Source organism: Rhea pennata, chromosome 27, assembly GCF_028389875.1.
Source record: "Rhea pennata isolate bPtePen1 chromosome 27, bPtePen1.pri, whole genome shotgun sequence".
Lineage (NCBI taxonomy): Eukaryota > Metazoa > Chordata > Aves > Rheiformes > Rheidae > Rhea > Rhea pennata.
In genome coordinates, this window is record NC_084689.1 from 2,121,333 (window position 1) to 2,136,250 (window position 14,918).

At 60.6% G+C, this 14,918-nt stretch overlaps 2 protein-coding genes across 2 annotated transcripts; both read left to right on the forward strand.

Annotated features, from left to right (window-relative positions):
- Positions 1-883: 883 nt before the first annotated feature.
- On the forward strand, positions 884-7,365 carry LSM4 (LSM4 homolog, U6 small nuclear RNA and mRNA degradation associated). Its single transcript, XM_062596341.1, has 5 exons — positions 884-950; positions 1,028-1,069; positions 1,206-1,304; positions 4,005-4,188; positions 6,772-7,365. The coding sequence occupies exons 1-5, from the start codon at positions 948-950 to the stop codon at positions 6,858-6,860; spliced, it is 417 nt and encodes a 138-aa protein (XP_062452325.1). The 5' UTR covers positions 884-947; the 3' UTR covers positions 6,861-7,365.
- A 5,706-nt stretch (positions 7,366-13,071) lies between these two features.
- On the forward strand, positions 13,072-14,714 carry JUND (JunD proto-oncogene, AP-1 transcription factor subunit). Its single transcript, XM_062596452.1, has one exon. The coding sequence runs from the start codon at positions 13,211-13,213 to the stop codon at positions 14,174-14,176; it is 966 nt and encodes a 321-aa protein (XP_062452436.1). The 5' UTR covers positions 13,072-13,210; the 3' UTR covers positions 14,177-14,714.
- The last annotated feature ends 204 nt before the right edge of the window (positions 14,715-14,918 follow it).

Sequence of the window (14,918 nt, forward strand, 5' to 3'; positions counted from 1 at the left end):
GCGGCCGCGCCGCACTGAGCGCCGGGCCCCGCCCCGCCACCGAGCGCGCTCCGCCCACCCGCCCAGAGCGGCCCCCGCACGCGCGCGCGGCCACCGAGCGCGCTCCGCCCCGCCGCCCAGAGCGGCCCCCGCGCGGCCACCGAGCGCGCTCCGCCCCGCCGCCCAGAGCGGCCCGCGCCCTCCCGCTTCCGCCGCGGGGGCGGAAGGCGCTCGGCGGTGGGGGCCGGTGCGCGGCTGCTGCCCGCTGCAGCTCCTCGAGCCGCTTTATCGGCAAAACCGGCAGCCGGGAGCCCCGGGGCGGGTCTGGAAACGTGTGGAAACAGTTCAGCCCGGCAAGCATCACCGGGAACTCGGGAACTGCGCCGCACCGCAGCCCGCAGCCCGCGCCGCGCAGTCCCGCGGGGGTGGGAACCTCTTCTCGCTCCCCCCAGCGCCCCTCTGCCGTGAGCGCGGTGCCGGGAACGAGCCAGGCCTCGACAGAAAATAACCAGGGAAAGCTAGTTACACTGCTGCAAAGTTATTTTTGTTTTTGGCACGCAGGGAGGCTCTTCTGCCACGGGGGGCAATACGGGGACAGCTCCTGCCTGGCGGCTCCCCGGCGGGCAGCTGCCCGGGGGCACCGGGGCTCGGAGCGGTGCCAAGACCGGCAGAGACCGAGGCGCCGGAACAGCGGCGCCGCGGGGCACTGTGGGTACGGCGGCGGCCGCTTCCTGTGGCCCTGCGGGTTTTGCAGCACTGTCGTGAAAACGAAAGGGGGGGGGGGGGGGGGGGGCGCTTCCCCGCCGCGCCTGAAGCGAATGAGGCGCCGCTGCGTCGCTTGACGGCCCAGGCCGGGTCTCGGGCTCTGATTGGCTCCGCCGGCGCGGCGCTGCGCGCTGATTGGTCGCGAGCGGCGCCGGGGGCGGTTTGAGCGGCGGGGCCCGGCGCGCGGCGGCGGCTCCGGCACGATGGTGAGTAGCGGCGGCGGGTACCGGGCCTCCCCGCTCCGCGCGGTGCCTGAGGCCTCTCTGCTCTCTTCCCCTTGCAGCTGCCCCTGTCCCTGCTGAAGACGGCGCAGAACCACCCCATGGTGAGTCCCGGGCCTGCGGCGGCCGCTCCGCCCGCCCGGTGCCGGCTCCTGCCGGTGCTGCCCCCCCCCCCCCCCGCCCCCCCCGGGAGGCTGAGCGGCCCTTTCGCCGCCTCAGCGACTCCTGTCTCTCCTCCAGCTGGTGGAGCTGAAAAACGGTGAAACCTACAACGGGCACCTGGTGAGCTGCGACAACTGGATGAACATCAACCTGCGGGAGGTCATCTGCACGTCCCGGGTAAGGCGGGCGGGCGGGCGGCAGCCCCGCCGCGGAGCCGCAGGCCTCGCCCCGCGCTTGCGCCAGCTGGAGCCCCCAGGCACGTCCCGCCCTTCGAGTGGCTCTGGGATCCGTCTCTCAGGGATGCCTCATCCCTGTGTGCGCGCCAGGGATGATCCCCTGGGCTTTGCCGTAGTTTGGAGGGGTTATTCTTGCTGTGGGTGTGAGACTTCTTGCCTGAAATGTGAATTGATTACAGCTATTTATATCGTAACAAAGAAATAAAAGCAACTGAGTGCAAGTAAAACACCTCTGAACTGCGGTGACTCTCTCTAAAACAGAGCAATGTAATCTGAGGCATTACTTAGAGGGTTTAGCTGCAGGTCTATGGGCTGATTAAGAGGGACAGTGGTTAGTCAGTGCCTTGATGCTGAGCTGGACTTCCAGTGTACAGAAGCTGCAGGCTGTATGTAACTTGATGAAAAGTAAGGTCTGCTGTATCCCCTCAGGTGCTAGGTTGACTCTTAATAACTTTTTAACTTTCACCCCACACCCTGTAAGTGTCCACATTAAAAATAGCAAGAGCCTGTTGTTTACCTGCACTGGGGTTATGTATTGTCTGATACTTTTGCCGTCAGCAAGAGGTGCTACAGAAGATTGTGATCTGTGTTTTGGGCTTTGACCTCAGCCAGAAGTGCCTGGTCTTGTCCCTAAACAGCCTGTGCACAGCTGCGCAAGCTGTGGGAACTGCAGCCAGATGGATGTCAGCTGTTGCTGCTCCTCCCATGTCTCAGAACATCAGAGACCTGTAGGGGAGACTGGTGAAAGACCATGTTCTTCTTCAAAAAAATCTCTCTGCAAACCGTCAGTACCAGTTGGCTCTGCAACTGGAAAGTTTTGACCAACGTTGCTGGGGCATGGAGGCACATCACATAAAAATGACAGTGGAAAGATAAGATAAGCATGGTTTGGGAAAGACCTGCTATAGCTGGGTAAGGCAGTTGCTCTCAGATCTTTGCAGGCAGATCTTGGCCCATAGCAGGCAAATAGGAAGGTGCTCTTCTCCAGGCTATAAAGGAGGGGGACTAACTGAGGAGGTGACAGGCAGTAAAGTCTTGTGAGGGCACACAGCACAGGTAAAACTGTCCTTTAATGGGGCCTCTCTGGGAAGCAGCTTTCTACTGCTTCATGCCCTCTTGTTGGAGGAACAGGACCTCAAGTTCCCTGTCCTCAGGGTTACCTACAGCTGTATCTGATATATCAGCAAATCACTTAGGCTTTTCAGTTAAGTTCCTGTGCCCCTTAAATGCCCAAGTGCCTCCTAAACCCAGGCAGAGGCTCGGTCTGAGCTGTTGCTGGGATTGTAATGGTGGCGCTGGTGGGGACTGGCCACTAGATGGCACGGAGCAGTGTCTGAAGGGCAATCCCAGCCTGGGAGGCAGCTTGTTTACTTCAGGGAGGTCGGAACGAGGAAGCAAGGAGCCTGGCTGAATCCTTTCCTGTATCTAGAGCCAAAGAGCAGCTAGGAGGATCCAAGGCAGGGTGGGGTTTGTTGGGTGTCTTTTTGAAGAAGACTGTTTCTCTCTGTCCCGTCTTGTGCGCGAAGGACTTGTTTGTGCATGCAGAGTTGCCCTAAATAACTCCAGAGGAGGACAATTTTATCCCGAGAGAAGAGAAACGAGGCATTCTCGTTTAACCCACTCTTCTGGGACATTACAGAGCAGGCGTCTCGGCCCCATGCTGTTAGTCAAGAATAGCTGGGCTTGAGCGATCCTGCGCGCAGCCAAGCCCTGACGCAGAGCTGTTGCCGAGCCGAGGCTCCCGTGGTGGTGCGCGGCTCACCACGCGAGGCGGGGTCTCCTTCCCTCCTCCCAGTTACATCATGGGCGGCCAAGTTGTTGTTCAGCTCTGGTGCTTGATTCCTGTTCCCACTGTCACGCTCGCTACTCGGGAGCTGAAGTACTCCTAGGCTGTATCCTAGGAAGGTCCCAAAACTTAATTAAACAGCTAATGAACAGAATGTGTGTGTGTGTGTGTACACACACACACACACACACACACACACACACACACACAGAGAGAGAGGGCTGGCTGCTTCATAAACTGGCATCTGAAGACCAGTTATTTCGTATGTGATCTGTGAGCTCCTTATTTTCCACAGCTCCAGTTAATACGCATCTGGTGGGCACACACCCCACATCCAGCTGGCTCCGGATACGGCCTTGCTGCTCAATCCACACCCCAGAGGAGTGAAATATTTAGGTGACTCCCAGCCGAGACTTCTGGAAAAGAGATCTTTCTGGGCATACGCCTTTTCTGGGACTGCATTTTGTTGCCCAAGTTTGTTGTTTGTAGCAGTTGTGTGTGATTTATCATATTTGCCTCTCTAGTCCCACTTTCAATTCCCTTCTTATATGAGAAGTGAAGGGAAGGCTCTGTTTCCTCAGCCTTTTCTTTCTTCATGTTCTGTTAGCGTTAAGAGCGTTTGTGGAACGAACTGAAACTTTAATGGCACGTGGCTGAATGCCTTTTCCACTCCTAGGTTATAGAACTGCGTATTTTGGAGAAAATCCATTTTTATGGCTACTTATGGACCATGCTTTTAGAAGAGATTGGAGTAACTGTCACACTCTCCAGAAGTGATAGAAATATTCAAATGCCAAAAAACAGTAAAAAAGTGTGTCATCTTGTCCTTAGCCTAACTTCTTGTTTCCCTAATAGGATGGTGACAAGTTCTGGAGAATGCCCGAGTGTTACATTCGTGGCAGCACGATTAAATACCTGCGTATCCCTGACGAAATAATTGACATGGTGAAAGAAGAGGTGGTATCAAAGGGCAGAGGTCGTGGTGGGATGCAGCAGCAGAAACAGCAGAAGGGCCGTGGAGTTGGAGGTGCTGGACGAGGTAAGGATCCTGTCTGCATTTCAGCTCTTGAGTGAGGTGACGGGGGTCATTGCCTTTAAAGCTGTGCAAGAAATGGTTGCTGCCTCTCAGCTTTAAACTCAGTGCTGTTTTTGAGAAGCTGGAGTTGCCTCTGTGTGAGATCTGTCTGGGTGAGTGCATTGCCTTGCTTAGGTCTCAGCCAAAGAATACAAAGGAGACGAGCAAGGGGTGTGCCTTTCTAGTTCCTGGGATTGGGTAGGAGCTTAACAGAGTCTCTGAACTTGACTGTTTCTACCCCTTCTGGCTAGTTGCAGAATATGGACTTAAGTACGTCTCTACAAAATGTTTGGTGACTGTTAGCTGAGCAAATCTGGGAGGCAAACAAATGGCTATTATGTTTGAAAATGCACTGGGCTCTAACAGTCACAGTGGTAGAAAAATATAATTTCTTCTTCCGTGACAGTGGTGCCTTCAATATTCTGACTTGCCTTTTTTTTTTCTTATTTTTAAAAATATCTGAGGATTTATGTTCCTGCTCTACACAAATAATTCAAGTTTCTGACACGAGAGGAGGTTACCACTTGTGAAGAAATAGGTCACAAAAACAACCCTTCCTTTCCCTGTCCTGCAGAAAATGGTTAGGTTGTCTTGGAGTGCTTTAGTTTGGGGATACTTTTGTCCCTTTTGGCCAAAACTATACTCTAGGAAGCCTGAGAACCATTTCTCTTCTTTCCTGCTCACACCTCCTGCCACATCTTTGAGATTCAATTTGTGGTCACCTCCCTAGGCCCCTTTGCCAGCCCCAGGGTTGCTCTTAATTACAAGATTTGCCTGCAGTAGGAGCTCCAAACCCTGAGCGGACTGTGTTGCTACAACAAAATCAGGTTTGGCCTAGGAAAGCTAGGTTTTAAAAGGAGCCCTGGGGACTGAGACACTGAAGAGCAAAATCTCTCTGTGGAGCACCCTTAACAAGCTGACTGCATTTTGGCTATGCAAGGAATTCTGGTAGGACAGCTGTGGTCTACCTGGGGCCATCGCACCACGCTGGGACACGTGAAGGGCCCTGTCTCCAAGTTCCTGGGACTTCTAGGGGAAAAACCCCTGCAGTTTCTGCTGCCCGTGCTATCTCCTGAAAGCTCTGAACATGCAAAAATGACCTTTAAAATCTGAAGGCGCCTTTATTTTTCCTCCTTCCCTTTTCAGTGTCCAAAGCACTTGGCATAGCAGCTTTTTGGATATGGTTGTTTGGACAAACATTTTAGCTGAAATGTTTTCCCTGTTGCCTGTGCTGTGGAAATATCCACCTTGTGGAGCGCAGAGCCGAGCTCTATTTGAGGTGGAGTTCCCTGCTGTTTTGATGTGCAACTTAAATTAGCTGATGGAATATTTTAAAGGGAAGCTTCGGCATTTGCTAATTAGCTAAAAGGTTTGGCTCTCATTACTGAAACATGAAGGGGAAGAAAAAAAAAAGCAGGACAACTTTGTTGAGAGGCCAGCAGGCAGAAGTAAAGCTATAATTGTGCACACAGTTGAAAGGATTATTGTTTCTGACACTGGTAATCCTTCGTCTACTGAATTTAGCAAGCCAAGAGGCAAAATTACTGTAGTCCTTTCTCAACTTCTTGGGGAGCAGTTGGTACTCTGTGAGCATCCCAAGGACTACAGGGTTAGAAGTTCTTGTTTTTTTTTTTTTTTGTTTTTCCCTTCTTCTCCCCTCTAGTTTAGGCCTGTGGTCTTGGCTAAACAAGCAGAGCAGAGTGCTCTAGAGCAAAGTCTTCTGCCAGGGGCAGGCGTTCTTTGGGTTCTGGCTTCTGTGCTAAAGTCACTGGAAGGCTGGTTTCACAGTCCCTTGACCATGCTAAAATAAACTTCACAATTGTGGCCTAGAATCTTGTTCTGTCAATTTTGAGTGAATTTGTTCAGCTGGAGGGGAAGGGGGGGAAGGATGGGACTAGCAGCTCCCAAAAGTCAGGTAGCTCCCAGGTGTGAGGATGCTCATATGTCTGCAGAGTCTTACCACAACACTGGGTTACTGCTGCCTTCTGTCATCACAGCATCCAGCACCTTCTCTGTGTACTGATGGGTCGGTCCGCCCAAAAGCGAGGTGGTGACAGAGTGGGATATATTTTCTGTTTTGTAGCTGAGCTTTGTGACTGAGTCACCCTCCTCACTGCATTTGGTTTGCTTTTACACCTTTTTGTGGGATACAGTACAATCTGCTAATCCCTCTCGTGACAGATGCTTCTCCTTGATTAAAACTCAGTATCTCTTTCTTGGTTACATTTTTCAAAATCGGTGAACTTCAATTTATGATGATAGCACAGCTGGCTAGTAGAATACATATTAACATAGCAGAGAAACATCACTGAACTTGCAGGTGTGTGGAGGTAGGTTTATGCACCTAGTACATAAACTGCAGGGTCTGGAATAGCAAAGGAGAAGTCTAACAATCTTGTCTCCTCTTCTGCAAAAACTGGAAAATAGACTTGCATTCAGGCAAAGCATAAACAACTAAAGCTCTGAGTGGCTGGGAAACATGTTGCTGGCTTATGCCAGTGTTCTTACACCTGAGTGTTGTTTTTTTTTTCTCTTTTCTCTTCATAGGTGTGTTTGGTGGCCGTGGACGAGGAATACCAGGCAGCGGGAGAGGCCAGCAGGAAAAAAAGCCAGGCAGACAATCAGCAAAGCAATGAGAAGCTGTCTGCACCCTGGCCAGAGACAGTGCTGGGATGCTGCTTGGTTTTATCACCTCAGGATTGCCATGTGTTCAAAAGTGTTAAATTTCTAGTCTTTAATCAGCTATTCAATGCCTGAATCATGTTGTTTGGAAGCCCCTCACAGTCTAATCTGGTACAGTGAAAAGTTCACTTCTAGTCAGAAAACCTGTAATTGGAAATACTTTAAAAAAATCACTTATGGAAAAGGACCTAACTTCAGTCTTCTCTGAAGAGTGAAAGCGCTGTTCAGTTCTTCAGGGTCACCGGGTTTAATTTAGTGTTATCCTGTATAGTGTTTTAAGAGCTATGGCAAACACTTTTTCAGGATGGTTTGTTTTGTTTTTATACTTGAAACTTGGGAAAGTTGTTGCATTTGTAACAGATGCAAACATTTTGATTTAAAAACACTGAGCTCAAGAATATTGTATCTTTACGTGAGTAGTCTAAAGAGTTCATTTTTTAAAAAAAAGCTTTTAAGCTATCTCCTTTCTAGCTGGTCAATTCTGTCTGTCTTATGCCTTTTATGCCTTAGAGCATAGGCTAAGAGAAGAGCCTGGGATGAATGTTGCGTTGGCCTCTGTAAGGGCTGTTTTGAAGAGAGCTTTGTGGTAAATAAGGGTTTCTCAATTAGTGATATTTCTAATTTGATTTCAGATTAGAAGTTTCCTTTAAAGGAAAGGGGTTTTCATGTTTTATTGTGGAATGCTGTGTGGCCCCCCTCCCCCCTCCCTTTTTTGGAAAAACACTTGGAACTGTTAAGTTGGACTATTTTTTGTTTTTGTTTTTTTTTCACCACTTTGAATACTCTCTCCCTTGTGCCTATGACGTGAAGTCTTTCAGTCAGACTCCTGAGCTGAGATAGTATTTTTTTTTCCAAGCTTATTTCTTATATGTAGTGATTGACTTCACTATAAGGACCTGTCACTTCATTTTCTGCTAACTGTGCAGGTATTTTTCCTTGGGGCCAGAGAGCAGAGTGTGAGCGTGCCCCTCTTAGGCTAAGAAAGTTCCCGTGAATTGAGAGGTCAGGTTGCCTCAAGTCTTCCATCTCAAAGGAGCAGCATCCCTTGAGCAAAGCATACCTGCAGAATATCCTGCCTGACCTGAACTGAAACCCTGGGTAGGGTTGCAAGGGGAAGAACGAGGCTGTAGATTTTGCCTCAACTTCCTGAATGACTGAGTTTAAGGCAAAAGCAGATATTGCGAGTAACTTGTTCAGAACGGTCGGGGGAGGTTGTTGGGTTTCTTTTACAACTGACTCCCATATTGAAGTCCGCTCTGCCATCAACACCGTTTTGAAGAGTAGCTAACTAAAACACATGCTTTTTATATAAACTTTTTTTTTTTAAAAAAAAAAACAATTACAGAACTTGTGCTAAGTGGTGAGTAGGAATAAATCACCAGCCTGTAGAGAACGACTTCCCTTCGGTGTCTGCAACAAAGCAGGGCCTTACCAAACCCTTGCAAAACCCTTCTTCTATCACTAGTATAAATAATAAACACCCAAGCCGACTGGCTAAAACTCTGGTCTCTAAAACCAGCCGCGCGCGCTCCGTGGCTGCCTGTCGGCAGCGAGAGCCGGGCCCGAGCGAGGCGCTCCTGCCAGGAAGCGAGCTCCAGGCAGTGGGAACAGGGCACATGTGTCCTCCCTCCTGGAAACTCGGTCTCAAAGTAAACACCAATGTGGCATTTTAACAAAGCACAGGCTGAGCCCTGTGTCAGACTTTCCCTTCCCGACCTGCTCCCTCCCTTTCTCGTCCCTGCCTCCAGCCACAGAAACTCCATGTGTTGCAGCTGCCCTTGTGAAAAAGGAAACAACTGCAGCGCTGTCTGGGCTGAAGGTCTGCTCTGGCCAGATAACGTGCGGTGGAACAATGGGGCCTTTGGCTTCGGCTCGGGGTAGAGTCCGCTAAGTGCCCCTTATCTCCCCGCGAAGCTCGGGGGTCAGGCACGTGAGCTCCTTAAGGTCTACCTTTCTTTTTTTTTTTTTTTAATTACAACCATGCTCTTTATCAGTGTTCCCTTGCTGCCTCCCTCTTCTTCGTGTCCTAGGCCATGTTTTTTTTTTTTTTTTTTTTTTCCACCCCTTCTAGAGCATTTTCGTCCCCGGCTGTTGGAAGGGGGCAGTTCACCCGGCGCGGCAGCGGGCTCTGCGTCACCGATACCTCCGCGCCCGAGCGGCAGCCAGCCCTTCCGTCGGCGCAGAGCGATTCTGCGGCTTTGGGCCTTCCTGCGCGCTCCCCGAGCTGCCTTCCTGTCCCGAAAAGGGTGCCTGGGGCCGGCGGGCGGCACGCACGCACCCCAGCGCGCCGCTCCCGCCGGGGCGCAGCGGCATCCCGAGCGAACTCGGCCGGGAGCGAGACCGAAGCGACGGCCGGAGAGCCGGGAAGAGCTCCGAGACGCGCTGCTGGGGCCCGGCCAGCGGCTGGGGAGGGGGGCGGCCGCGGCCCCCGCGGTGCTGGGGACCGGCCGGCGGCCGCGGGGGCTCCCGGCGGCGCGGCGCGCCTGGACCCTGACTCATCGCCCGTGTGTGCCTGCGTCGGGGAGGCAGCACGGGAATAGTTACAGGGCAGCCGCCTGCAGCGCGGAGGGAGTGGCCGCTGAAATATTTCAGGGCTGCGCTAAGCAACTAAAAATACGCGTCAAATCCTCCTCCTCGTTTTCCTTTTTAATTTTTTTTTTTCCAGATTGCTCCATGTCCCGGCACCCCGGGGGCGGCGCAGCCCCCTCGGGGCGTCCGGCGCTCTTTCGGGAGGGCGGCGGCGGCCGGCGAGCCCTCGCGGCCCCCCGCTCGCTTCCGCGCTCTCCCCCCCGGGATGACTAAGGCGCCGCTTCCCTTGTGCACCCGGGGCCTCGAGCGCGGGGCAGCAAAATCGTCTCTCCGGGTTGCTGTTCCCTTTTCTGGGGAGGGGGGGGGAAGGGGGGGCTTCCCGGAGCGCCGCTCCTCGGGGCCGAGGGGAAGAGCCCGGCGCCGAGCTGCTCCGGGGCGTTTGCACCCGCCGGAGCCGCGAGGGATGGAGGATGTTCGTGAAACGGGGCCGGAATAAGGGGCTCCGGCGCGGGCGCCCCCGGACGCCGGCTCCGGGGCGAGCGCGGCCCCCGGCGGGGCGCGGAGGCCGGGCCGGAGCGCGGCTCGCATCCCTGGCCGCCGGCCAGCCCCTCTTGCAGTGAGGCCCAGGGGCCGGCTCATTCTTCTCTGTAACTGATTAAAGCACCTCAGACCAAAGCTGTTTCTCGTTTTCGGCACGGATCGCGCCGGGGAGGGGGCGGGGGGCGGCGGGGTGCACGCAGGGGTGCACGGGGCTGCGTGCTCAGGGAGGTTTGGGGTGTGTTTGGGGTGCAGGGGCTGCACACAGGGTGCGCTTGGCGAGGCTTGGGGTGCGCAGGGTTGCACATGGGGTGCGCTCGGCGAGGCTCGGGGTGCAGGGGCTGCAGGCGGGATGTGCTCGGTGAGGCTCGGGGTGCGTTCGGGGTGCGCAGGGTTGCACATGGGGTGCGCTCAGCAAAGCTCAGGGTGCAGGGGCTGCATGCGGGATGCACTCAGTGAGGCTCGGGGTGCATTCGGGGTGCGCAGGGCTGCATGCAGGGTGCGCTCGGCAAGGCTCAGGGTGCAGGGGCTGCATGCAGGATGCGCTCAGTGAGGCTCGGGGTGCATTCGGGGTGCAGGGGCTGCACGTGGGATGCGCTCGGCAAGGCTTGGGGCACATTTGGGGTGTGCGGGGCTGTGTGTGGGGCTGCGTGTGGGATGCGCTCAGCAAGGCTCAGGGTGCAGGGGCTGCATGCAGGGTGCACTCGGCGAGACTCAGGGTGTGTTCGGGATGCATGCGGGTGCGCTTGGCGAAGCTCGGGGTGCGTTCGGGATGCATGGTGCTGCACGCGGGGCGCACTTGGCGAGGCTCAGCGTGCAGGGGATGTACGTGGGTGCGCTTGGCAAGGCTCGGGGTGCATTTGGGGTGTGTGGGGCTGCATGTGGGATGCGCTCGACGAGGCTTGGCGAGGTTTGGGGTGCACGGGGCTGCATGCGGGTGCACTTGGCGAGGTTTGGGGTGCATTCAGGGTGCACGGGGCTGCATGCAGTTGTGCTCAGCAAGGTTCAGGGTGCATTCGGGGTGCACTTGGCGAGGCTCGGCGAGGTTTGGGGTGCACGGGACTGCACGGAGAGCGCGTACAGTGAGGCTCGGGGTGCAGGGGCTGCAGGCAGCACCAGGCTCCATGCTGCCCCGTGGGCATCCCCGCAGGGCCGTGCCCAGCCGCGGGACGGGGGACGGGGGCAGAGGGGCAGCCCACGCCCGCTCGCGCTCCCGCCGCGCTCTCGCCGGCCGGGTTTCGTCAGGACGGAAAGTCTGAACCTGCTAATCCGGCCGCACCCCGTAATGAGGGGGTTTGCTGCGGAAACGCGCACGGCGACTTCACCTGGGAGCTGCGCGGCGCGGCGCGGCACGGCCCGGCCCGGCCCCGGCCCCAACCCGGCCCGCCCGGGCCGCGCTCCGCGCTCCGCCGGGGCCGGCTCTCCAGGCCGACGTCCGCGGGGATCACTGCCCTCTCCGCCGGCTTCGGCAAACCGGGGGCCGCCACGCCGGGCTATGCCGTGCCGCGCCCCACGCCGCGCCCCACGCCGCGCCGACGCTCCCCGGCAGCGCGGCGCCCGCCCCGCCGAGGCGCAGCCCAGTTCACGGCACCGGCACCGGCTCTTTCTCGAGCCCCGGGGGGTTTCTCCGACGGGCTCTGCCGCCGCGGGGCAGCGGCCGGGGGTGTCCCGTGCCCGGCGCGCGGGGAGGGCGCCCGCGTGGGCCCCCGCGCCGCGGACACGCGTGGGAGCGACCCCCCGCGCCGCGGGCACGCGCGCACCGCGCCGGTCCCTCCCCCCCCCCCACGCTCGCGCCGCGCGCGGCTCCGCTCTGACGTCACCGCTGACGCCGATCCGCCCCCTCAGCCGCCCGCGGCGCGGCCCGGCCGTGACGTGACGTGCGCCGCGGCCCCGCTTTAACTCCTTCCCCGCCGGCGCGGCCCGTCCGCCCCGTCGGGGCTGCCCCGGTGCGCGGCTGCCCCGGTGCGCGGCTCCCGCCGTGACTCACGGGCGGCCAATGCGGCCGCCGCGGCCGCCGGTCCGCCCCGTCGGGTGTGTTTGGTGGCGGGGGGGGGGGGGGGAAGGAGGCCGCGCCGGGCCCACGAGGGACGGCGGCCGCCCGTCACGCACGCCATGGCCGCGGCCCGCCCCGCGGCCCCGGGGGAGGGCAGCGCCGCGGCGGGGCGGACCGGTTGGGCCGGCGCTGCGGGAGCAGCGGCCCCGCCGCGGCCGCCCCGTCGCGCCGCGCCCCGCCCCGCCGCATCCCGGGGGCAAAGAGCGCGGAAAAGGGCAAAACGCGGTTAGGCGGTGCGGCTGCGCCCCGGTGCGCTGCGTTTAGCGGAGCCGCCGCCGTTAGCGTTTCCCGCCCAGCACCGGCGGCCGTCGGGGCCCGCCGCCCCCCGCCGCCCGTTTTTCTCCCCCGGGCCGGTTTTTAGCTGTTCGTTGCATCCCTTTTCCGGCCACAAGCAGGAGCTCCCTCCCCCCTCGCAGCCGACGGGCCCCGCTCGACCCCCGAGCAGGCGCCGTCGGGGCCGTCCCGCCGGCACCGAGCCAGCGCCCGGCCCCGCCCTCCACGGGCCCTCTGCGGTGCGCGTGAGCGATGAGTTGCGCCCGGTCTCAGCACCGGGGCACGGCGGGCTCTGCGAGAGGCCGCGCTCCGCCGCCGAGCACGCACGCACGCACGCACCGGCCGCCCGGTGCCCCGGGGAGGGCGCAGCGCGCCGGGCCCGGTGCACGGTGCCGCCCCCGGTACCTGCCCCCCCCCCCCCCACTTTGTGCCTATTAATACCGGCGGCGGGCGCGCGGCGCGGGGCCACGTGACCGCCCCTCCCCCGCGGTGACGTCAGCCCAGGGGCCCTCGCGCTGTTGTGCCGTTTACCCGCCGGTCGCCCCGGCGACGGCGGAGCCAGGAGTGGGCGGGGCGCCCCCTCCCGGGACGGCGGGGCGCGCGGGGTGGGGGGTGGGGGAGCAGCGGGCGAGGCCCCGCCCCCTTATGCAAATATGGGCGGGCGAGGACGTCATCTGCAGCCAATGGGGCCGCGGCGCGGTGAGGTCACCGCGACGGCGCCGCGTACTTAAGGCGGCGCGGGGGCCGCGGCGGCGGCAGACGCGTGTGCGCGCGCGCGCAGCACCGGGGCCGCGGCCGGTGCAACCGGGGCCTCCCCCGCCCTCCCCGCCCAGCGCTCGCCCCGGGCCGCCCGCCCTCCCTTCTCCCTCCCTCCCCCCCGCCCCGTCCCCCGCAGCCGGGCGGGGGAGGAGGATGGAAACACCCTTCTACCATGATGATGTGTTGAGCGGCCTCGGCAGCGGCTTCGCCCCGTCCTCCGGTAGCACCGGGCTCCTCCTGCCCTTCCCCGGCGGCAGCATGATGAAGAAAGACGGGCTCGGGCTGGCGCTGCCGGAGCAGGTGGCGGCGGCGCTGAAGGCGCCCGGCGCGGCGGCGGCGGCGGGCCCGGCGGCGGGCGGCGAGGCGGCGGCGGCGGCGGGGCTGCTGGGCTCGGCCGAGCTGGGGCTGCTGAAGCTGGCGTCGCCGGAGCTGGAGCGGCTCATCATCCAGTCCAACGGGCTGGTGACCACCACGCCGACCAGCGGGCAGTTCCTCTACCCCAAAGCGGCGGCCTCCGAGGAGCAGGAGTTCGCCGAGGGCTTCGTCAAGGCGCTGGAGGACTTGCACAAGCAGAACCAGCTGAGCGGCGGCGGCGGCGGCGCGGCGGCCGCCCCGGGCGGCGGCGGCGGCAGCGGCGCGGAGCTGCCCGCCGCCGGGCTGGCCCCGCCGCCCGAGCCGCCGGTCTACGCCAACCTCAGCACCTACCCGGCGGTGAGCTACGCGGCCGAGCCGGGCCCCTTCGCGGCGCCGCCGCCGCGGCTGCCCCCGCCGCCGCCGCCGCCGCTGAAGGACGAGCCGCAGATCGTGCCCGAGGTGCCGAGCTTCGGCGAGAGCCCGCCGCTCTCGCCCATCGACATGGACACGCAGGAGCGCATCAAGGCGGAGCGGAAGCGGCTGCGGAACCGCATCGCCGCCTCCAAGTGCCGCAAGAGGAAGCTGGAGCGCATCTCCCGCCTGGAGGAGAAGGTGAAGAGCCTCAAGAGCCAGAACACGGAGCTGGCCTCCACCGCCAGCCTGCTCCGCGAGCAGGTGGCCCAGCTCAAGCAGAAGGTGCTCAGCCACGTCAACAGCGGCTGCCAGCTCCTGCCGCAGCACCAGCACCAGGTGCCCGCGTACTGAGGGGGCCGCCCCGACGGGGGGGGGCGGGAAGCGGGGTGGGGGGACGCCTCGCTGCCCCCCTTTCCTCCGCCGCGGACTCGGAGCTGGGCGCTCGCCGACCCCCCCCCGGACAGACCTGGGAGGGGAGCGAAGGCGCCCCCCCCCCCCCCCAACAAAGACTCGCGGTGTGGACTGAGCGCACCGGGGCGGCCCCCGCCCTCCTCTTCCCGGCCCGGGACGGACTCAGCGCCCTCCCCGCCGTCGGGGCTGGGCTCCCCGGGCCGGAAAACCCCCATGGACTTGGACGTACCGGGGCCGCGGAGGGGAAGCAACCCCCCCCCCCCCAGCCGCCTTCACCGCGCCGCCCTTCGCGGGCATGGACTGGAGCGAACGGGGCTCGACCCCCGACGGACTGAGGGGCGCCGGGACCCCCCCGGACACCCCCCTCCAACCCCCCCCTTCCCCCGACGGACTGAGGGGCGCCGGGGCCCGCCCGGGGCGGCGGCGGCCCCGCGCCCGCCACATTCCAGTGAGGCCCCAGTAAAGCCCCGCGCCGGGAGCTGCCTCTCGCTGTCTGCTTCGCCGGAGCGGGGAGGGGGGGGGGCACGGAAAGCACCGGGGTGGCGGGGGGGAGGGGGGGGGGACACGGAGCGGGAAGGTGCCGGGGGGGGGGGGCGGCTGGGCCTGCGCCGCTGCGCGGGCAGGAAGCGCCGCCGCGGCCGGCTGCCATCTTGGGGCGAAGGGGGTTGTGGGGCGGCGGCGG

Coding starts and splice junctions, on each gene's coding strand:
- LSM4 (XM_062596341.1), top strand. Junction 1,070..1,205: donor CGGCGCAGAACCACCCCATG/GTGAGTCCCGGG, acceptor TCTCTCCTCCAG/CTGGTGGAGCTGAAAAACGG. Junction 1,305..4,004: donor AGGTCATCTGCACGTCCCGG/GTAAGGCGGGCG, acceptor TTTCCCTAATAG/GATGGTGACAAGTTCTGGAG.
- JUND (XM_062596452.1), top strand. CDS start 13,211: ATGGAAACACCCTTCTACCATGATGATGTGTTGAGCGGCCTCGGCAGC.